Source organism: Nyctereutes procyonoides, unplaced genomic scaffold (genome assembly GCF_905146905.1).
Source record: "Nyctereutes procyonoides isolate TBG_1078 unplaced genomic scaffold, NYPRO_anot_genome, whole genome shotgun sequence".
NCBI classification, from domain to species: domain Eukaryota; kingdom Metazoa; phylum Chordata; class Mammalia; order Carnivora; family Canidae; genus Nyctereutes; species Nyctereutes procyonoides.
This window is the reverse complement of record NW_026575157.1, coordinates 3,164,562-3,187,637: the sequence shown is the minus strand read 5'-3', so window position 1 is coordinate 3,187,637 and position 23,076 is coordinate 3,164,562. Positions and strand designations below refer to the sequence as shown.

At 37.3% G+C, this 23,076-nt stretch overlaps 1 protein-coding gene across 3 annotated transcripts in view; it reads left to right on the top strand.

Moving 5' to 3' along the window:
* CUNH21orf91 (chromosome unknown C21orf91 homolog) overlaps positions 1–11,386 on the top strand; it is a 63,047-nt gene extending 51,661 nt beyond the window's left edge. For all 3 annotated transcript variants that reach the window (XM_055313838.1, XM_055313839.1, XM_055313841.1), the window contains exons 3-5: positions 3,655–4,191; positions 5,409–5,471; positions 6,643–11,386. In XM_055313838.1, coding sequence (XP_055169813.1) covers positions 3,655–4,191; positions 5,409–5,471; positions 6,643–6,809 — 767 coding nt within the window. In that variant the 3' untranslated portion in view covers positions 6,810–11,386. The remainder of the gene's footprint in view (positions 1–3,654; positions 4,192–5,408; positions 5,472–6,642) is intronic.
* The last annotated feature ends 11,690 nt before the right edge of the window (positions 11,387–23,076 follow it).

Here is a 23,076-nt window from a genome sequence, read left to right as displayed (position 1 = left end):
GGTTTTTTAAAATACAATTTAAATTTTCCTTTATTTGTTTTAACTACTTTTTCTTGAGTACTTACCACGTGCCAGGCATAATGCCAAGGATCCATGTAAAACAGATGTGGTCCTCTTTCTCATAGAACTTGGAGTCAGAGGTAAAGACCAATAAAGATGCACTTGTGAAGTCCGGTCTGACCAGCTAACCCAGGTATATTGGTTACAAGAAGCTTCTTAGAGTAAGAACAAGATAGGAGATGGCAGTGTCATGGGAGGGGTGATCAGGTGAAGCAGCATTTGGGATGTTGTACTGCTAGACAGCAAAACATTTGGGATGGGCAGCGGAAGGAGCTGTCAAGGAGGACCCCCAGGTTTCTTCCTTGAGCAGTTGGGGGTGGGGGCAGACTCAGGAAGAGAAGTGGGTTTGGGTTTTGGTATTGAGAAAGGAGGAAGAGACATTTCGTTGAGGCAGGATTTGTTTGAGGAGCCCATGGGTTAGCTACATGAGAGTGTTTACTATATTCAGAACTCTTCTTGCCCGTGACACTTTTTTTTCATGTCTTTTATTTTCTCCTGAATGTCTCAAAGAATCTAAAATTTATGTTACATTTATATATTTGCACAGTAAATTGAATATTGTAGTCCTCAATTTGCTGTTCATCTCAAAAGATTATTTATATTCATATTATTTATATGTAATCATGTTCTTATCTGGGTCCCTAGCATTCATTTGGAGATTTAAGTAAAAATTAAAAGAAAAATTATTTTTGGAGAAAGAAAATATTCCACAAATTATTAAGAAGGAACATTGGATAAGAAAAATCTTTAAAAGCCCACATTATTCTTCAAATAGAAATCTATTGACCCACTGTTGAAGTTCTGGGTACCTCACGAAATTCATCATTTCATATAATGTTTATCTTTTATCAATATAGTATTTGAAGTTTCTAAATAAATACCAAAATCCCACAAAATTTAACAGCAGAAAGTGATTTCTGTAGCATAATTTAGAATCCTTTTTATATGCCAAAGAATTTGCTCTCCTATAGACAGAAGGAGAAACTTGTAATTTGCTATGTATATTAGATATTCAACTAAATCATTGCTCCATGGATTAGAGTTGTGGCAGTGGGCTGAGAACAAGACGGTTGACTGTTTCAGGGATTGGCTGTAGCCATGTGTTGACAGTGAGACTGGAGGGAGGCTGCAGAGTAAGGCATCTCTCTTCAGCAGATCTTCCAGTTAATAAAGTAAGCAAGTTCAGCTTCTCTCTGCCTACCTGTTCTTTATCCAGAGCAGTAGTATTAGATTCAAACATCAGATTGGAGCTAGTTATTTATAGGTCTATAATTTATACAAGCTACTTTTTATCTCTAAAATATATATAATAAAACTTCCAATTTTTTTATTCTAATCAAGATTTGTAAACTTTCTTTTTGCATTAATTTATGCAGTTTTGAGGGTGTACACTGTGTTATCACATAGAGCTTTGAGAGTTTGCATGTATCTTAATTTTGCTGGAAATGTGACCTAATCAGAAAATAACTGGTTAAAAAAAATACACATAACTGCAGTACACATAGCAAAGGGCTAAATAGAATGTGTATGAGAGTCCATTTAAGCTCAGTTTTGGTGCTCAGTGGAAGACACATGGTGAGATATTTTGAGTTTACCTCCTAAGAGCAGCTGTTCCCATGTGCTTATTACATTATCACTATCCAGAAGGTGTACTCATATAGCTTACTTAGGAAAGAACCAGTAGCCCATTTAGCACTGGTTTTGGCAAACTCAGCATGTTACATCATTTTAGAACAAATTAATACAAACACTTTTATACCTGATTTAATACTATTAAAGTGCAAGTACTTCATTGTCTTACTATTAGGCCCAGAGTTTGGAGTTTGGTTAATAAAACTGTTATGGCTTCAATTTCTAAAACACAGGATGAGTGCAGAATGTAATTTTTTCTGATGAGTCAGATAAAACCTTTTTTTTTTTTTTTTTTTTTTTTAAACCTAGCACCAGAATGGCTCTCCAGTTACCCTGTTTTCAAAGCTAAGCAGATTTTGACTGGTTAATTCTGGCAGGCATTAATTTTCAGCTCCCCCGCCCTTATTCACCTTCATTATAAAAACACTTTAGTAATATAGCTTGAATTTGTAAAAATATATGAATGTATTCTGTATTAAGAAATGCATATTTGAAAATGTATTCTATAATCTGTATTTTAAAAACCAACTGAGGGACGCCCGGGTGGCTCAGTGGTTGAGCACCTGCCTTTGGCCCAGGGTGTGGTCCTGGAGTCCTGGGATCGAGTCCCACATCAGGCTCCCTGCATGGAGCCTGCTTCTCCCCCTGCCTGTGTCTCTGCCTCTCCCTGTCTCTCATGAATGAATAAAATCTTTTTAAAAAAAAATTGAAATGGCATAATTCAGCTCTATTTAAAAGTTGGGAGGTAGAGGGGTGCCTGGGTGGCTTAATCACTTGGGCCATCCCATCTGACTCTTGATTTTGGCTTAGGTTGGGGTCTCAGGATCATAAGAATAGGCCCTACATTAGGCTCCGTGCTCAGCTCAGAGTCTGCTATCCCTCTCCCTTTGCCCCTCTCCACACTCTTGTGCTTTCTCTCTCTCACACTCTCAAATAAATAAGTTAAATAAATCTTAAAATAAAAAAGTGTGATAAGAATATTTCCACTACTGGCAGCCCCGGTGGCGCAGCGGTTTAGCGCCGCCTGCAGCCCAGGGCGTGATCCTGGAGACCCTGGATCAAGTCCCACGTCGGGCTCCCTGCATGGAGTCTGCTTCTCCCTCTGACTGTGTCTCTGCCTCTCTCTCTCTCTGTGTCTCTATGAATAAATAAATAAAATCTTAAAAAAAAAAAAAGAATATTTCCACTACTTATGATATATAATGAACATCTCTTAGGTATAAAGAAGTATACTGGTTATTGTCTCTAAGGTAAAGAATTCTACTGGTTATTGTATCTTAGCAGATTGAATTTACTGCTGTATGAAAAATAATTGTGTGTAATGTGTTTCTTCTAGAAGATAAAATTATCTTGATAAACTTTTACTAAGCTAAAACAGAAATGTGAAAACATTTTAGATACTTTCATTTTCTTAAAAAAAATAAATCTAACCAGTTCATTGATTTTCTGATGCTTTTATTAATGTGTATTTTTCTGGTTCTGGTGTATCTTTCTGCAGTGAAACATAACTAATAATTTAAGAACATGATTAACTATTTGTTGGAAAATTTTCAAGCATTTCTGTTACTGAGCCTTATAATAGAAAGTTTTGCAAGTTTGTACTTGAGGAGGATTAGTGAAGAAAGTACTATGCTGTAAAGGCCAACATTTTGGAAATGTAAATTGCTAGTTTGGCAGTACTTTTTTTATATCATATGCAATAACATGCCTCTGGACCAACCTTCTTGGAAAGGCCTTTATTTTTCATAAGAATTTAGTTTTACTGAATATATAGTTCAACTGAAGCAGAAACTATTACACCATATTTTATATTAATAACCCCAATATTCTTTAGCATTTATCCTCTAATTTATAAACCATCACAGACTGACATCTTTGTTTTTACAAGATTTTTGTATACCCTTATTGCAACCTTTACAAAATAAAATGGTAAGTGTTCTGTTTCTTTTTTTTTCCCCACAGGAGTACCAAAATCTAATCTCTTGCACACCAAATCATTAAGGGGACATAAAGACTGCTTTGAAAAATACCATTTGATTGCAAACCAGGATTGTCCTCGAGCTAAACTTTCAAAAAGTACTTACGAAGAAGTTAAAACCATTTTGAGTAAGAAGATAAACTGGATTGTACAGTATGCACAAAATAAGGATCTGGATTCAGATTCTGAATGTTCTAAAAATCCCCAGCATCACTTGTTAAATTTCAGGCATAAGCCAGATAAAAAATTACTCCCACAGTTTGACTCTCAAGTACCAAAGTATTCTGCAAAGTGGATAGATGGAAGTACAGGCGGCCTCTCAAAATGTTCACAAAGAATATTGGAGCAGAGGGGAAATACAGACTTTGGGCTTGCTGTGCTGCAAGATTCAGGTGCCGCTTTATGCCACAATAGTGTATTGTGGCCCCATAGTCACAACCAGGCACAGAAAAAGGAAGAGCTGATCTCTAATCCAGAGGCTAATGTCCAGGCCCAGCATCCACATTACAGCAGAGAAGAATGTAAGTAAAATAGGGAGAAAAGTAAAGAGTGCAGTTTTGTTGGCTTTTTTAACATTTTTATGTATGTGATATGTGATATGTTAAGAATTTTGCTGTAGAATTTTACAGCATATTTAAGGTTCATCATAACAAAAATGGAGTGTCTTGGGGCAGCTGGGTGGCTCAGCTGGTTAAGCATCTGACTCTTGATTTTGGCTCAGGTCATGATCTCAGGATTGTGAGATGGAGCCCATGCTGGGTGTGGAGCCCACCTAAGATTCTCTTCCCATTCCCCCCAAAATTCTCTCTCTTCCTCTGCCGTCTCCCCTCCCACCTACCCTCCTGGGAAAAAAAAAAAAAGGGTTTTAAATTCTCCCATCAATTCTCTGAAATACTCCGTATTATGTCCTAAAGCATTCAGATTCTACAGTCCCATCATATCTTGCTATTTTAAGTTTATTAAACTAAATGGAATCGACAAACAGAAGGAAGTTCAGAGTTCATAGAGTTCAGAAGTCCATCGTCAAGCATTGGCTAAACAAACACTGTCCCATTGCTCATCCCTACAACACGAATTGACCGGGGGTGGCATTTCAAAAGCAAAAATCTGACATTTCACGAAAGGACAAAGGTGTGCACTTATTTTAAAGTTGGTAAAAGTGAACCTTTCAGTTTGCATTTATTTCTGCAAAAACTCACAGAAGCTGAGATAATTTTAATTGACTTTAAGTGATTTTAGAGCTCAAAGAGACTTCAGGTATATTTTTATACAGCTTTTGATTCTACATGTGAATTACCTAAGGTTACATAACGAGGTAGACAAATCAGTTTTTCAAACTATTGCCACAGTACTTTTGTGTTTTTCCACCTGTGCCATCACGAACTATGCAGTGCTTTTAAGTATAATCAAACTGATGAGTAGTGACTTCCAGCACATTTTAAAAACTGAAACAAAAGGAAATAACAGAATCCAATGGATGTAATACCAAGTATTCTCTGGCATAACTTTTGATTCCATTGGAGGTGTACTGGGAGTGATGTAAAATGTTTCTCACTGTGGGTATGGTCAGGATTTGAGCACACTGCAGGTGCTAATGAAGGACTCTTAGCTAGAGTACTGGTGAATTCTATATTGGCATATAAGTGCAATTGTTCTTTTAAAAGTAGATTATTAGTGATGTGGACGGTTTATTTTCCCATGTTATTGTTGTAATAATTAACATATTTTCGTGTTTCAGTGAACTCCATGACTCTTGGTGAGGTAAAGCAACTGAAAGCAAAGCTCCGACAGGAAATACAGGGTAAAGAATTGGTGTCAATGTTTTGTGCATATGAAAATGTTGATACAGAAAATCCCCTGTGACAGGACATTAGCTTTATATGCATTTAAATTTGGAAATGGGATTAGAACCTAGTGGAGTTACCAGAGAAAAAAGAATCAGAAAACAGCCTCTTTTTGAAACAAAGAGGAAATAAGTTTTTTCTTTTTTTCGGTAAAAATGGAGACCTCTATCTCTGAGCTGAACCTCTGCCCCTTCCTAACATTGTATTGGGCCAGGCACTGTATGTGTGCTGTCTAACAGTACCTCAAGGTTGTATTTGCCTGGTTTTCTGCAGTTTTTGAAAATCACTATTTCAAACATAAAAGTAGTGAGAACACTATAGCGAACCCTCCGGCCCATCTTCACCAGGTTTAACTATTATCAAAACATAGCTAACTTTCTCTCGTCTCTGTTAGCATGCATTCCTTTCGCCTCACCCCCACCCCAGATGATTCTGAAGCAGATTCCCAGACAACATACTGTTTAGTTCACAAATACTTCCAAGATTTTCTCTAAAAGAGAACCTTTTTTTAAGGTAATCACAACCTCATTATACCTAAGAAAACAAAACAAAACAATAGCTGGTATTCTTTTAATATTATCAAATAGGATGCTAATACTAGTTAATGTTCAAATTCCCCAATTGTTTCCATTTTTAATTTTTGATTCCCATTTAGGTGAGGAAACCAGCTCAGAGACATTAAGTTGCTTCTAGAAATCATGCATTCAGTTAATAGTAGATTGAGGATTACATAACCCCTGTCTTAACTCCACAGCCAGTGGTCTTCTTGGTTACACATCCTTTCAGAATAATAGTAACAATAATAATTATAATAGCAACTTCTATTTATTGAGTGCTTATTCTGTGGAAAGTTCTTTACAGGTATCTCATTTACTACTCACAGTAGCCCTGTGAGGTGCTTACTATCAATATCGAGGTTATACATAAGAGGAAATTAAAATGTAGTTTAAGTTACTTGCCTGAGACTCATACAAGCATAGGAAGAATTCAGAAATGAAAGTAGTCTGATTCCATAGCCTCATAGAGGGGTTAAAAGACCTGGGTATTAATGGGCACTTCTATCCATAAGTCATAGTAGATACTGCTTGAACCTATTTATGTATTCGACTACCTTTTAAATCTTTACAGAAGTTTTTGAAGAGTTAACACACCAAGTACAAGAAAAAGATTCTTTGGCCTCAGAGCTCCATGTCCGCCACATTGCCATTGAACAGCTTCTCAAGAACTATTCCAAGTTACCATGTCTGCAAGTAGGGCGAACAGGAATGAAGTCACACCTGCCCATAAACAACTAAACTAAACTTACACTTACTTCCTTTGTCCTCATGCCCCTACCATTTATTGGTCTGTCAGGCATGCCAACTTTGAAGAAAGTTATGATCCATTTTTTTATGGTCATTAAATTTGCAGAACTGAAGGCAGTATTTAACGTCTTTATCAAATAAAGCAAATCATTACACTTTAGTCTTCTAGGATTAATCATTTTGGTTCATTTTGGGAATCATTCTTCCCATAATCACTAAATGGCCCTCCTTAACTTAACACGTGGGACTACTGTTACAGTGTGATTTTATTAAACATATTTTAATGTAATTCACCTGTCAAAACAATAGAAAATTAACAAACTCCTTAGATTAGTGTGAACTACTAAAGATAAGTTTAAGAGGGAAATGGAATTCATAATACACCTGTTATTTATTATGAGCAATATTTTAATATGAAAATTTTATATATAAAAATGCTATTTTAGGTACCTTTCCATTCTCTTTATAAATGTGTATTTGAATGCCTCTGTATATTTACACTTTTCCTGTGTGAGTATGTTCATCCATATTTCAGATCACTGCATTTTATTCTCTTAATGCGCTCTTTTTAAAAACTATTATCTTGTTTTCCAAAGATAAATGTATTTTGGAGTAGAAATCTATCTAGTTGTTTTGACTTCTAATAACTCTTATGAAAGAGGAATTAATAACTTTTTAAAGCAAGTATCCAAGGGAAAAAACATTATTTTTTTCTAACAAAAGCACTTCTGAGTTAGTTCAGAAAGAAAATCTAATCTAGTTTTCATATGTCACCTTGTCTCCGTGGAAGTAAAAGCCTCTTCTACTTCATCATTATTTTCATTCTAATGACTTCAGTGTGTTAGGATTTGGACAGAATAAGTCTGGCCTCACTTCCAAGTCAAATGTAGTATCTGTCAAATTTAATGTGCTACAAAATTGTTGTCCTGTCTTTGGAAAAGTTTAAAATCCTTCTTGTGCCACTTTAGATACAGGTTTGAGAATCCTTAAACTGTCCACATTCTCTTACAGGTATCACTGAAATTAGTGCCCAAAGAAAGCATTGTGAGTTATTTTTCAAATTTTAGAATTTACAGGAAGAGAGAAGACTGCTTGATGCAGAGAAATAAAACTCTAATTCAAAAACATGAACCCGTTTTAAAAGGATACTCCTGAGAGTTGCCTGTGATGTTTCCAAAGAATTCTGAATTAGTAGGTCATCTCAAACAGATAAGTTTTTTAACAATGTAATATATAGTAAAAGCTATAACCAATGCAGAATTAAAATGGGCCCCAAGTTCTGTTTTTAGTTGGTGCTTAGAATGTATGTATGTATGAGGTAAGATCCTTTGCTTGAAAGAATCTACAGAAAAGCCCATTAACTTGGCAGCTTCATGCATAAAGATATGAATGACTTCTATCTTAAATCTGGCAGCCTGCCCTGGCTTAGGTCAGATTTTAGTCTTGAACACAAACAGTATTTGACTAAGCAAAGAAATGCCTCAATATAATTGAAAATAACTTTTTGTAATGCTAAGATGTGTTAAATTTGCCTGAGAGTATTAATTGATATCTCAATTGATTTTGTTTTAAGTATGATATAACTGTTTTGGGAGCTTTTGAAAAATGTTTTCAATTTCTCTCGATTTTTTTGAGTCATCCAAAATGAATTTAAAATCCAGGGAGTGGGGATACATTGCCTTAGTTTTGATAAGCTTTAAACTGAATGTGTGCAATATCAGAATCTTTATAAATTTACAGGTTGAATAAAGACATATCCTGATGATGCCAGTAAATATCTTAGGAAGTGCTTAGTTGTTAGGTCACATTTTTTTAATTTGACTTTACTCTTTTTGGCACAAATCATCAAGAATGTTACTAGCCAGTGTGCTTCTATTTAGATCACTTAGAGAGAGTCATAAAAGTTTGGGATATGTTGCATTTGGTATCAGTAGTAGCATATTTCTAGAGTATGAGCCATATGGTGCAGTCCTAAGTGCAACAGTGTTAATCCAAAGAAAAGTGTTTGCTTTGTTTCTGGCAAATATGTAGCTTTACTAATGAGTTTGGAACAATTGGGTGGTTGTGCATGTACTAAGGAGGTCTTAATTGGGGATTCTGATTTATTCCATTTAGATACTTCTACCTAAGCTCTTCAAGGAAAGGTGCTGTTAAAAAAAAAAAAAAATACCTGTGGTGCTGGTACTCACATTAGTACTTTATTTGGGTGGAAATTGCAGTAAAATAATTTTCTTGAAGGATTCTGCACAGCAGTTTATCCAGCTATTTGGTAAACTTTGACTCCTATGTTACTTTTCTTGATTGAATATGCAATTATTGTAAATGCTAAAATAAGGGACAGAATTAAGTTCTATCTTGAGAGAACATGAAATACTACAAATACCGGTTACTATACTTGGCTATTCTGTATAGTTAGTACTTTTTGAGGAAGGTTAGAAGAAAATCTCATCTATATCAGTTTCAAAAACAGGAAAAGGGAGAAGACTGCCAGTCAGCTCTTACTAACCTTTTCAGAACTTATATGATTAAGGGGAGTGAAATAAGATTAATATTTTTTCTTGTTAGATTTCATAGTTAGACGAATTGGGTTTTAAAAAATCAATTTGAAGTCAAAAGCGATTTTGATCACAAGATTGTTCACTTTGAAGATTAAAGTCTTCAAATTTGTTCAGACTTTTAATTAAGCTAAAAATCTATTTTAATTTCAGATTATCATCCTTTGATCGTAGCATTTAATATCTGAATTAGACTCTGTCTCTTTTTTTTAAAGGCACACACTTAGGACACCAGTACTAGGTGATGCAGAATACAGAATAGGGTTTTGTTCTATTGCGTAGTTTCTTAATGTTGGAGCAAAGAAATGTTCTTAGTTCTTCAAATTTTAATGCTCATTTCACCACAAAGTGCCCATTTTTATATACACTTGAGAATTATTTTTAAAATAATATGTTCATGTTGCAAAGTGATTTTAAAAATCTGGTCAAAATATATTCTATTTTGTTGGCATCTCAACAGGCATCTTGAGATTTCTTGGGTTTTTCCGTGTGATCACATTCTTTACCACTGAAAATGGCTTTTAAAGTGCTTTTTCTGTGAATATATTTTTTACCTTGGTGTTTACACTGTAGAGGCTTGTCAATTTTTGCTGTTTTTTTTTTTTAATTAATTTTTGAGGATCTATTTGTGTGTTAATGTTTACCAGTTTGGATTTTATTTTGTTCTAGAAGAAATCTGCTTGTGTTATTAAATATTGTAAAATACACTCAAATATATATGCTCTAAACTGAAGAACTTTTAAAGAATAAATTATTTGTGTAGTTTAGAAGGTTTAGTTGGTGACCATAAGATTAGGTTGTGACATGAAAATTTTCAAATGGTACAGTGTAAAAGTTCTTATAGTGGTTTTGTGGGTTTTTTTTGTTTTTTTGGGGGTTTTTTTCTGATATACTCACAGGTATTGCTTAGGCTAATGCAAGAAAGCTGAGTATCTTTAAGTACTTAATAAAAAGTTCACAAAATTTTTTAAAGATCTTTTGTTGAGATGCAGCTGTAAAAGCAAGGGTGATTGATTTCATTTCAGTGTTTAATTGCATTTTTAACTTTGGGTTAGTGGAAATAATTATTTGAGGAAATTTGTGGTGAAAATCAGTAAGATAAAACCTTCAACTGGTTATTCTTGCCACATTAAGTTTTGTGGTGGAAGGGTGGGAAATGTATTTATGAGAATAATAAGGTAATAGGACTATAGCACAAGCAAAAGGGATCTTGGAGGAGGGCTCTACTGTGGGATAACGAGGTCTTGTCCTACATGTCAGCGCTTGCATTCACTTCTTCCCTTCCTAACTGCTCGTGTTAGAATTCAGTCTAACCCCGTAAGCAGCTTGGTCACCTTGCTATGAATCAATCATAGCAAGTCTCTGGCGTTATGATTGTTCTTAGCACGTAGTTTGTAACACATTCCTTTTTAGTTTTTAAAAAGGGTCCAGATGACTAATGCATCTTAATAATACTGAATTAGTACATAATTTTAAGCTTACCAAAGTAAAACAAAAAAGTCATGAAGATGAATATTGTGCCCCTGCTCCCCAAAAAAGGGTTAGTTGAATTTCCCTCAACTGCACACCCCTAAAAGGAATTTTAGTAAATGTGGGTTTTTTCCCAAACATGTAGAATGTCCATTTCCATTCTGCTGCCTCCCAAAGAGGCAATTTAAAGAGTGTTCAGTAGTGACTTGTGTTAAATGCTTTCATCCCTACTTTTACAGGTTGTATGTGTGTGTTAACCTTATTTTAAATCTGAGTAGCCTATGCTATGGTCATTGAAATTATAGTCTTTTTGCTGTTAGAAATTTATTTTACAAAATTGTGCTAGCATCTTTGGGAAAAGAAAATGAAACTGCAGTGGTGGAAAACAAGTTGGTTTTGAGAGTTTTAGACATTACTTGGCTATTTTTTCTTTTAAAACTGCAATAATTTATATATTTGTATTGTTCTGCCTTGAACTGTAACTACATATGCTTGTCTATTTTTAATTTTACAACAATAAAATAAATATTTTGTTATCTGTTAGCTTCAGTGGATATTTTTAAATATACTTCCCCCTCTCCCCCTTAAATGGTTGACCTATAAGAAGAGTCTTGTTTTGCAGGCTTAGGGAGCCTATGCTTAGCCATTATTATCTAATAATTTATCTTAATGTTTTGGTGAAAATCTCTCTTGAATAGTTAATATCGCCTCTGTCCCAAGAGCCCAGAAGCAGGAAATAAGATTCCTATGGCTTACTAGATGTCTGCAACTTTTTAAATTGGAGTGTACTTTACATACAATAAATACACAGATTTTAAGTGTGGTGTTTGAGTTTTAACAAATGTACAGAACTGTAGAACTATCAGTCTTGTGCCCCTTTCCAGTGTCTTCACTCTCTGTTTCCCTTCCACTGTTCTGATTTCTATCACCATAATTTGCATTTGGCTGCTTTAGGACTTGACATAAATGTTATCATACTGGATGCACTGTACTCACGTGCCTCTGGCTTTTTTTTTTTTTTTTTTTTTTTTTTACTCAACTGGGTTCTTTGAAATTCTTCCATAGTAACACAAAGATTACTAGTTTGTGCCCTCTTTTTTTCCTGACTAGTTTTCTGTTATTGTATGAATGTATTATAATTTGTTTATCCATTCACCTGTGATGGACATTTGAGTTGTTTCCAGTTTGGGGCTAATGAGAATAAAGCTGTTGTGACTATGTTTAAATTGGCTCTGAAAAGAAAATGAAAAATAGAAATTAAAGTATTCAAGGTCACTTGTTAGCATTATGAATACATTTATAAATTACTCTTTTTCCCCACAAATGATTTTTTTTTTTAAGTAACGTATATGCTTTTGTGATAAAACTAGGAAGCAGGGACATTTGTACAAAAGATCAGAGGCAGAATACAAAACAAGGGATGTTTGAGAACTAAAATATTTAATGGGTTGCTAAGAGAACAGTAATCATCCTTGAAGGTCTTGGATGCCTAATAGTCTAAGTCAGACCACTTTGTTTTCCAGAGGAGGCAATGAAAATCAAGAGAGTCTGGTTGGGAGAAAGTACTGGAAAGAGCACCATACCACAAAAGAAATCGTTCTTCTTTTTAGCTTTAACTACTTTATGATGTTAGGGGAAATTCGTTACTTAATATTTCTAAGCCTGAATTCTCCAAGCTAGAGCAAATAGTTGGTAAAATGCAAGCCTACTGCTCGTTTATCGCCTTTGTTCCTGCCCAGTTTTCAAGACTTCATGGGAATTTTCAAACTACTTATAAAATGATTTATTCTCCCTCATTTTTAAATATCATTATAGAGCCCAGAATTCTTTGCAGGCATCTTAGAGCCTAGCAAGTAGGTGTGCATGTGTCAGATGGAAAGGAGGGAGGTGACTTATATATTGGTATTCTGAGTTATTCCTGAAAGGTTTGACTTTTAGGATCTTGATGTAAGATCACTACGATCTTAAATTGCACATGACTTGCAAGTTTATATTAGTGGATTCCCTGCCCCCCCCCTTTCTCCATCTCCCTCTCTCTTCCTCCCTCTCTCTCTCTCTCAGTGCTCTGCATCTGAATTCCATTCCAGTGTTCAAATGGCACAAACCACCTTTACCACTAGAAGCAAAAACTTAATCCCAGTCTCTCGTGCATCTGAGACCCCCACCCTGACTGGCAAAGCAGAGAATCTGGTTAGGGGAGGACCCATGTTAGAGCAGCAATGCCTATCAACAGGAGAAACATCCAGTATCCAGTGGAGGCAAGAGGGAAGCTCCTGGCACCTGGTGTTGAGTAGCCATTGCTCTGTAAATCTGCCCATGAATCTTACAGGTTTTGTTCCTGCTGGTTTCCAAACCTCCTGAGGTGACTTCTGCCCACTGAAATAAATTCCTTTTCAGCCTAAGTCAACTTGTTGCTTTCCTCAGCTTGTAACTGAGAACTCAGTTACTCCTCACTTCATCCATTGGGTCCATGTCCAATGCTCTCTTGCTCTGAGATCTTAACAAAATTGGTTTTTAAAAGTGTACTGCTGGGATCCCTGGGTGGCGCAGCGGTTTAGCGCCTGCCTTTGGCCCAGGGCGCGATCCTGGAGACCCGGAATCGAATCCCACGTCGGGCTCCCGGTGCATGGAGCCTTCTCCCTCTGCCTGTGTCTCTGCCTCTCTCTCTCTCTCTCTCTCTCTCTCTCTCTCTCTCCTCTCCTCTCTCTCTCTCTCTCTCTGACTATCATAAATAAATAAAAATTAAAAAAAAATTAAAAAAAAAAGTGTACTGCTGAGAGCCCTCAGGACCACATGGTCAGCCTGCTGGTCAGCTGAACATGATGGGAAAATCTGAAGAAGTAAATCTTTTGGTAATGTGGGTGTCCATTTTCCTGTTAAATGTGTTCATTGTTCATACTTGGGGTGACATCAGAGAACTTCTCACTGTGCTCCACTAATTACTGAAAGTGCTCACGGTTTGTACCTACCAGGATCTTGGAAGAGGCGATCTAATAGAAACAGTGAAGATAGTAACTTTAGCTCAGGGCTTTCCCTGTGTTCTCCCTGGTAATACTAAATGACCTTCAGCCCAGTAATCATCTGTTGAATGACTGTGTGAATGAGACTTCAGAAGCAAGACTGGGATTGCAAGCCCTCTAAAAGTAAATCAGTAGTTATCCCAAAAATGCCTAAGGCCTTCATCCAGTGACTGAATACATTTCTCCACATACCCCACTCTTCACAACACCTCCATGAGTATTTCAGGCTTTTGATAACCTCTTGTCTCTGTTTCTTCTGAATTTCATGGGACACATACATCACTTGGCTGCACCTCCACAGTTTCTGCATCAATAGGTCAGGAGTGGGACCTATGAATTTTTATCTAACATTCCCAGGTGATGCTGTTGCTGCTGGTCTACGTAGCTCTTTGCAAGCCCCTGCTCTAAACCATCCACCACCTCAGTTTATTTCCCAAAAGATGTAATAATACTATTACTTTCCTCCTCATACTTCTCTAGATTACCATTGCCCATAAAGTCAAAATTAATCCCCAGAGTTCAGTGTTAAAAGCCTTCACTATTTGGCTTCTGCCTATTTTCCATTTAAATTTTTTTCATCAAATTGAGACTTCATTACGTGCCAGGAACTCTAATAAGTCCTATAGGCTTTGGGCCAAGGGATACAAAAGCCAACAAGACTTTCTTGGTCAACTGAAAAGGATTCCACCTCATGGTCTCATGGTTAATAAGGATTGAAAAGTGTCCATTGGATTTAGCAACCAAAAATTCAATGAAAACCGTTGTAATGGACAAGTAGGAGCAAAAGTAGGTCACAGTGAATTGAAGTGTGGGTAAAGAGGTAGGATAGTAGGGCTTGGGTGTGAAAGCACTGAAGAGATAGAACACATCTAGAATGTTTTGTCTTTCAAGAAGTTTAGGACCATCTCAGACTTTCACACTGGAGAGAAGGCAAAACTGCAGATGAATGTGTTTGAGGAAGATTCTCTGGAGGGTAAGTTGAGAAAGCCTCCACCTGGCTGATTCTCTTTTCTTGGAGAAAAGGAAAAGATGACAGGGTCAGAGGCTCAAAAGTGGAGATGTGCTAAATAACTGCTTTCTGAGGAGTGAGAAGAGAGGTCCTGGCTACAATAGACAGGGTTGCCAGGCTATTTAGAAGAGGGGTCCATGACTTGCCACTGACAGAATTTCTCAATTTGCATTCAGATTTTGTTGCTAGAAATACAGAGTAGGATTATTTCTGTAACTGGAGTAAACGAAACTGAAAGCACTACTGGAAATAGAATCTGAAACAGATAAATCTGTGGCTCAGAAAATTCTGAGCCTTTACCCAATAGATAAAATTTCAAACATGGGAAAAACGGGAAATTTGAAAAGCTACTACAAATAACATAATGGAAAAAATGAATTCTGTAGCTTTAACTCAAGCAATAATTTTCAAGCAATTATTTTCATGAGAGACTAAGACAATGTAGGTCACTTGGTTATCAAGCTTCAACACAGGCAAGTGGGAAGCGTGTATCTTGCATAAAAGGCAGTTTATAAGAGGCTAGTCAGTATACAGAATGTGAAGGAAAGCCAAGCCAAAGCCACACACGGTTTCAGATCTGCAACTTAAAGCAAAGGCAAATAAATGTAGACGGAGGAGGACTCTTCTAGGGCAAAGACGCAACAGAATGGGGAGTGATGACAGAGAAGAGGAAGTTATAAAGAGGAAGGCCATTGCTACACTGACAGTGGAGAACTCGGGTTCTAACCCTCCTCTGTCACTGCTGGGCACTGTTCCACCTCCCATAGCCTCTGTTCTCATCTGTGAAGAGTGGCATTGAACTTGGTGCTCGTTAGGGGAACTGAAAGCTCATACCCTAGAAAGATCATAAATTTTAAGAAGCCTGTGATGGAAAATCTCCCCAGCCCCGGCATGAACAGCAGAACTGAGCTGAAAAGAATAGAAAGGAAGTGTGGTTTCATTTCAGAAGAAACTGTGAGGTGCTTTACAGCAAGATATTTCTATGATCATCTGTGATGAAAAAGAAAAGACAACAGAATCAACCCGGCTCATAAACAGTCATACAATTCTCTATGTACTGTCTGTAGAAAAAAAAAAAAAAAAAAAAGACTAAGTCTTGACATCTTATTACCCACATTCTTATATCAGGGAAAAATATTTCTCTTAGGGGTAACAGAGGGATGATTTTGCCACACAATCAGAACTTGGGTCATCTGCAGTTCAGCTCCTGATAACTGGCTTGGACAGTTCCACCTGTGCATGGAAAATGAAGATGAGAGGCACTGTGAAAATCTGTTTCATTTATTCTGTCAGTATAACTGCCATTTATTCTGAAATTACATCTTTCCTATTATGGGAGTGGACATAATTTCTATTCATAAAGTGACAGTGACAGTAGAGGGTAGGTTTTTATTTTTATTTAATTTTGAGTCCTTATTTGTTATAAATTAAAAACCACAATCTTATGTCCGTGATTAACTTGAGTTCTCCAGAAAAATAAAATCAGTATGTTTAATATATATGTATAAATATTTGTATACGTGTGTGTGTGTGTGTGTGTGTGTGTGTGTATGCCCCCAAATGCACACACACAGAAAAGGAGATTGACTTTAGGGAATTGTCTCACACAGTTGTGGGTGCTGGCAAGTCCAAAATTTGCAGGGCAGGCTGGAAATTCCAGAAAAAATTAATGTTGTAGTCTTGAAGCCAAAAGTAATCTGGAAGCAGAACCCCTCCCTTCCAGCGAATCTCAATCTTTTCTCTCAAGGCCTTCAACTGATTGGATGAGGCCCACCAACACTGTGGAGTATAATCTGCCTTATTCCAAGTCTATTCATTTAAATATTAATCACATCAAAACAATACTTTCACAGCAACATCTAGACTGGTGTTGGCCAAAGAACTAAGCACCACGACCTAATCCAGTTGACACATAAATTCAACCATCATAGTTGGTCACTATTTTTATTTTAATATTCCATGCATTTGATATGTCTGAATACCATGGGTCTGATATTAACTCATTGATGGGTGCTGCTAAGCAGCACTACCCCTAAAACTATCAGTTTAGGTTATGATCTCCAGAGAAGGAAATGCACACAACAGGTTCTTCTAATATTCTGAATGTTTCCACGTTCTAAGAGGGCTTAGAGGAATAACTTTCATTATTTCTTACATAATCTTTTGAGTAACAAAGACAGTTATCTACCAATATGTTTTCTCTTAATCTGGTGTTGGTCTTAAATTATTTGAAACCTGAATGTTATACAAAAAGTAAAAGATTGGGGGATCCCTGGGTGGCGCAGCGGTTTAGCGCCTGCCTTTGGCCCAGGGCGCGGTCCTGGAGACCCGGGATCGAATCCCATGTCGGGCTCCCGGTGCATGGAGCCTGCTTCTCCCTCTGCCTGTGTCTCTGTCTGTCTGTCTGTCTCTCTCTGTGTGTGTGACAATCGTAAATAAATAAAAAATTAAAAAAAAAAAAGAAAAGTAAAAGATTGGGATGCCTGAGTGGCTCTCAGTTAAGTGTCTGCCTTCAGCTCGGGTCATGATACCAGGATCCTGGGATCCAGCCCCATGTCTGGCTCCCTGCTCAGGGGGGAGCATGCTCCTCCCTCTCCCTCTGCCATTCCCCCTGCTTGTGCTCTCTCTCTCTCTCTCAAATAAATAAAATCTTTTTTTTATTTTAAAGTTAAAGTTATAATACAGCCCCCAGTAGATTCAATACCTAATAATTTTAGACAAATTGCTAAAGGTTTTGGAATATTGAATGTTTGGTTTGTATATCTCTTATCTTTGGTCTCTCCTACCCTTACCACACAAATAATTCGCTAGAATTATTTTGTATCAGAAAGATACCACCAAATCTCAAACACCATTATCCCAAGGCAAACATTCTTGAAACAACTTTACATGGTCCTGGGTCATAGAAGAGCCCTAGTGCTCCCCACAATAAACTGGGTAAATAAATTTCTGGCTACCTCGCAGTGGGGAGTTTGTTCCTTTTTTGTCCTGATCAGATAGCTCTGAAACTAGAAAATGCAGCTAAGTTGCTGTTACACTGCTCAGAAAAGCACCAGAAAACAATGTGGGGGCCTTGTGTACTGCTGCTCTTCAGGGAGATAGGGGGAGCTTCCCTTAACAGAAAAGAAAATGCAGGGGGAGTTGAGCTACAGACATGGAAAGCCACATTTCCTTTGCTGTTTCCATCTCTTTTCATCTTCGTACCTGTGTGAACAAAGCACAGCAAATAGAAGTTCACATCCTGCTGGGCTACCTTGCTTCTTATCAAAGTATGGAGGGAATTTCTATCCCAGACTGACACAGACTCGTCTCATCTCAGAGAACAAAGTGCCCCAGCCTGTGAGATACATAAACATCATAGGCAATGACTAAACAAGTGGTGCTAAAGGGGCCTTCAAGAGTGTCATAGCTTTGATTTGATTTGATTTAGTTTTCTTGTAGGAGAACCCTTCAAAATAAAAAGATCCTTTAAGAACATATATGAATGTAGACATGCTACTACTGTTCTACATGAAAGACCATGGAGATTCTCGGAGCAAAGCTCCCTTCACACCTTCTCAGTGACTGTCCTCCCAGATCCCCCAAACTGTCACCTGCACCAAAGTGTAGGTCAGCTTTGAGTGACTACAGCCTAGGGTATCTACAAAGCGCTGTAAGAAACTGCTGATCTAGTCCCACCTCCTGAAGTAGCCTAAATGGCTTAAGAAACTTTTAAGCATTTTACAGAGCTCATTAGCCACAGAGGCAAGAACCAAATCTCAAATCTCCTATTACAGAGCTCATTAGCCAGAGCAGACCAAATCTCAAATCTCCTAATTCCATTTCCAGAGCTCCTGTGATATACCACCTGTACCTAGGGTCCTAGTTTTTATTTCTATCACACAAGATCTCCTGCCAAGGATATTTCTGTAGGATATTTCTGCATACTCTGATGGGCCACAGAAAAAAAACAAGAGTGGAAAACACAGGGAAAAGAAAAAAAAATAGGGCAAGTTTTCTCTGCTAAGTAAAGCAAGGTTTTGTCTGAGCCAGGACAACTGTGAGTGAATCCAGAGAGTATCCTAGATGTCCTCATACTGGAAGCCAATCAGGATAGGCTACAGGAACAGTTGTTATCAGAACCTGAAGACAGCAAGTCCCTTCCCTACATCAAAAAGCCAGTTTCAGCAAAATTCATTCCGAGAAAAAATGAAAGCTTATAAATGCTCATTGCTATTACCTAGAAAAAAAGGAAGACATATACCACATTGCTCCTAACTGGTTCTTCAAGACAGAAGTGCTAAAGTCATATTATTGCAGTAGTATGTTCAATGGACTGTGCACAATGTGGGTGGAAACTCCTCTGTCAACAGAAAGAAAATGACAACAGCATGTCTAAAATCCAAATGCCCCATATTCTATATATATTAATCTCTCCTGAAGAAATGACATGTTTCTGAACCACATCCTAGAACCAATGAGAAGACTAAGGTAGTTGGACCAGCAACGCTCATTAAGCCAAATTCCAATCCCACACCCAAGTGAATTTGAAATGGAAACTTAGATACAAGGAAACTTTAGAAGAAGATCTGAAACTGTTAGGTAAATAACCTCTTCTTAGTCATTACCACTAACTTAATGCTCATTAAAAGTAAAAGGAAAAAAAAAGTAAAAGGAGGCCCTATCCAATTACCCACTGCTTGGTTTCCTGTTTTGCTAATAGACAGGAAGAGAAATAGAGACTACTGCAAAGCAAGAACTGGTGTCTGAATGCAGCCTGCAGCTTGACCACATGTCTAGGGGATGCTGAATTGTTCTGATCAGTTAACTTAGGTGAAATTACATTACTGGAGATGCTAGAAATAGTATGAGCAAAATGCCCTAAGAAAATTCAAGGAGTTTGTGTTGCCTCTTCCCCTTTCCTTCTAGAACAATTCGGTGTAAGAACTACTAGGTGAGACAAATAAGCAGGTGTCCAGAGGGTGAGAGGGGGGCTTGCTGGTGCAGGGTGTTAGAGCTGGGGGTTGGGGACAGCTGACACAGGGGGATGGACCACCAGAGAGATAAGGAAGGTGCCAATCAGGCATCAGGAAAGATAAAAGCCTGGCTGTGGGGTGTCAGAGCCTCAGTGGGCTGATGAGGGCATCTGTAGGACATAGATGGAGAGTTGGTTACATCACAAAGATTAAGCAAATAAATATATTAAGGATATTGAGAGCCTGGTTTCTCACTCCTGAAGAGTTACAAATTGGAAAGGGAAAATACTAGAATGAACTCTGTGGGCTTGACTGGAATTGAAGATAAGAAAGAAAACTCATAATTTTCAAGGTAGATATAGAGGAATATAGGTGCAAACACATGTAAATGCATTTATATGTGCTCGTCCCCTGGAAGAGTCTGTTAGACTGACCCTAGATAAAAGCATCAAGTATCACCTAGAACCAAACCTTAATTTCTACAAATCATTCTCTACTAAATCAGGCCCTTAGGGGAAATGATTGACTGTAGGGCTAGGGTAGGAAAAGAACATAAGTCTTTTTGTTCCAAAAAGTTAGAAAAGTACTCAAAAAATGATGTGGACGTGTCAAAAGAACACAGAAGCCACATTAGAGGGACCCCTATTGACTAAATCAGAGACCATTTAGGTATCAAAACAATTAGTGAATCAACTGAATAAAATGGGAAAATATGTGTCTGTACTGATTTTAAAAAGTGAATAAATTGTCATGAGAGATGGAAGAGTTGTATAATCTCAAAATACCTCCCCCTAAATAATTATGACTTACAAATCATAGAAGTAGAAAAGAATAACTTTAAGACTCCACCTTAATCAAGTGATCAAAGTGATGCTGAGGAGTGAGGGTGAAGGTGGGGTGGGAAGAGGCATGTGGCTGCTATTTTCCATCAGAAAATGCAAATTGACTTTTTTAATGATATAAATGTAAAACTGAGGGAAAAAATCGAATTGGAAAACATTTAATACAAATTTTTGACTATTCTTAAGTTTTATTCACTGAAAGCTAGAAAATAAAGAATTTTATGTATTAAGGCTATTTCCTGATAACATAGCACTTAAAACAAAAAATGAATGATAAGGTTTTTACAAAGGAAAAAAAATCATATAATGGCTCTCATCACAGATCCTGATCCTTAGAGTTTCAAATGTTACCAATCTGAAAGAATCAATTCAAAAATGTAGTGAATACTATTATTTGTTATTGTAGGTAATAAAATACTATCTGGCACGTAGTCTTCCTAAACAGCAAGCATTGTTCTTCGTGCTTTATATACATTATGACATTTAACTTTCAAAACTTCTATAAGAGGTAGGTATAATTATTATCCCCACTCTACAGATCAGAAAACTGAGGTACAGAGAATTTAAGAACCAAATGCCACATCACACAATTAGAGGAGTGAACTCAGGAGTTTCACTCTTAGACCTGTGAATTTAATCATTACACAGGCAGTTTTAATCCTTAACTCTAACCTTAGTTATTTTTTTTTAAATATTTTATTTATTTATTCATGAGAGACACAGAGAAAGAGGCAGAGACACCGGCAGAAGGAGAAGCAGGCTCCCCGCGATCCCAGGACCCTGGGATCACAACCTGAGCCAAAGGCGGACACTCAACCCCTGAGCCACCCAGGCATCCCAGCTACTCAGGCGTCCCTAACCCATAGTTCTATCTCTCCTCACATATTTACTTGATTATCTAAGATCTACGAACATTGTTTAGGAGCTATCTTTTGCCACCATGACTATCTCAACCTTAATTCTAAATCTAAAGCCTTGGTTATTAAGTAGCCTTCTAATTCTCTCAGTTATGCCCTCATTGTGTGCCTTCAGAAATTCATGTGTTAAAACCTTAGCTCTCAATGAGATAGGGTTAGGAGCTGGGGCATTTGGGAGGTAATTGGGTTTAGGTGAGGTCATGAGGGAGGGGGCCCACAATGGGATTAGTGTCCTCCTAAAAAGAAAACAGAACAGAATGTTCTGTCTTGCAACATATAAACTCCCTTCCTCCTTCTGCCCCCTTAGCCTTATGAAGACATAGTGAAAAAGCAGACATCCACAAGCCAGAAAAAGAGCTCTTGTGGGGATCCAAATCACCCAATATCTTGATCTTGGACTTCTTGGCCTCCAGAAATGTGAGAAATAAATATTTGTTGTTTAAACCACCCAATTTGTGATTTTGTTATAGAGCCTGAGCTGACCAACATACTCCCCCAATGCCCAGATTCTCCCCATCCTTAGCCATAGTCCAGGCTATCTCCCATGTCAGCTTTCAAAGACATCTATCCAAGCCACGTTCATATTTAAAAATGTGTGGATGATATGTTGCTTTAGGGTGGGGTTTAAACCCATCAGGAGGGTATTCGATATTCTGCATGTTTGAACCCAATTACTTTTACTAACTTTATTTCTCACTACATTTTTCAGTGTTCTCTCCAGCTAAGTCCCCAAGAATATCCTATACAACCCCTTCTTTCTGCCTCTATATATGCTTTCTGGCTGTTTCTGGAATGTCCTGCCCATATTCTCTCTCTCTCCAGAAATTTATTTTTACCTTTTGAGACCCACTTTTAAGCGTTTAATCTTCTGAAAAGATTTCCCAAATTTCTGTGCTCCCTTAACACTTTGCTTATGGCTCTATTCTGGAAAGCATTTATTTAGGATCAGTTTCAGCCAAAAACTAAAAATGCCCTAAGGGCAAGGACAGTATCTCCTTGTCTTTGTATCCTCAACGCTTGCACAGAGACTGGTAGTAAATGCTCATTAAATTAATGTTGAGGGAATGAATTGGATCTATGAATACACTTTCCAAATTTTGATAGCCATTAACTTCAGCTGCAGTAGTAATTTTAATAAGTAGAGGTTTATTTTGGAGATAATCTTGCTTATCTAACTTCCTAACATTGCAGTTTTCCTTCAGTTCCACATCCAGTTCACTGATCAACTATCAAACTGAAGGATAGCTTGTCATTACATCTGCAGTGAGTCACTTGCCTGGGGAAAAGCACATGTCACACATTTACATTTTGCCCTTGAGGTAAAAGCACTTTTTTGTTTGCAGAAAAGAGCTAGAGTCTTGAAAACTAAAACAGTAAATCCAACGCTGACTGTGGCCAGTGATGAAAATCTAGTATCATTTAGAAAAATGTACAGTTTTTGAAGGCATGTTCTTGGTTTTGAGCTGGTTATTTGTAACCATTATTACTAC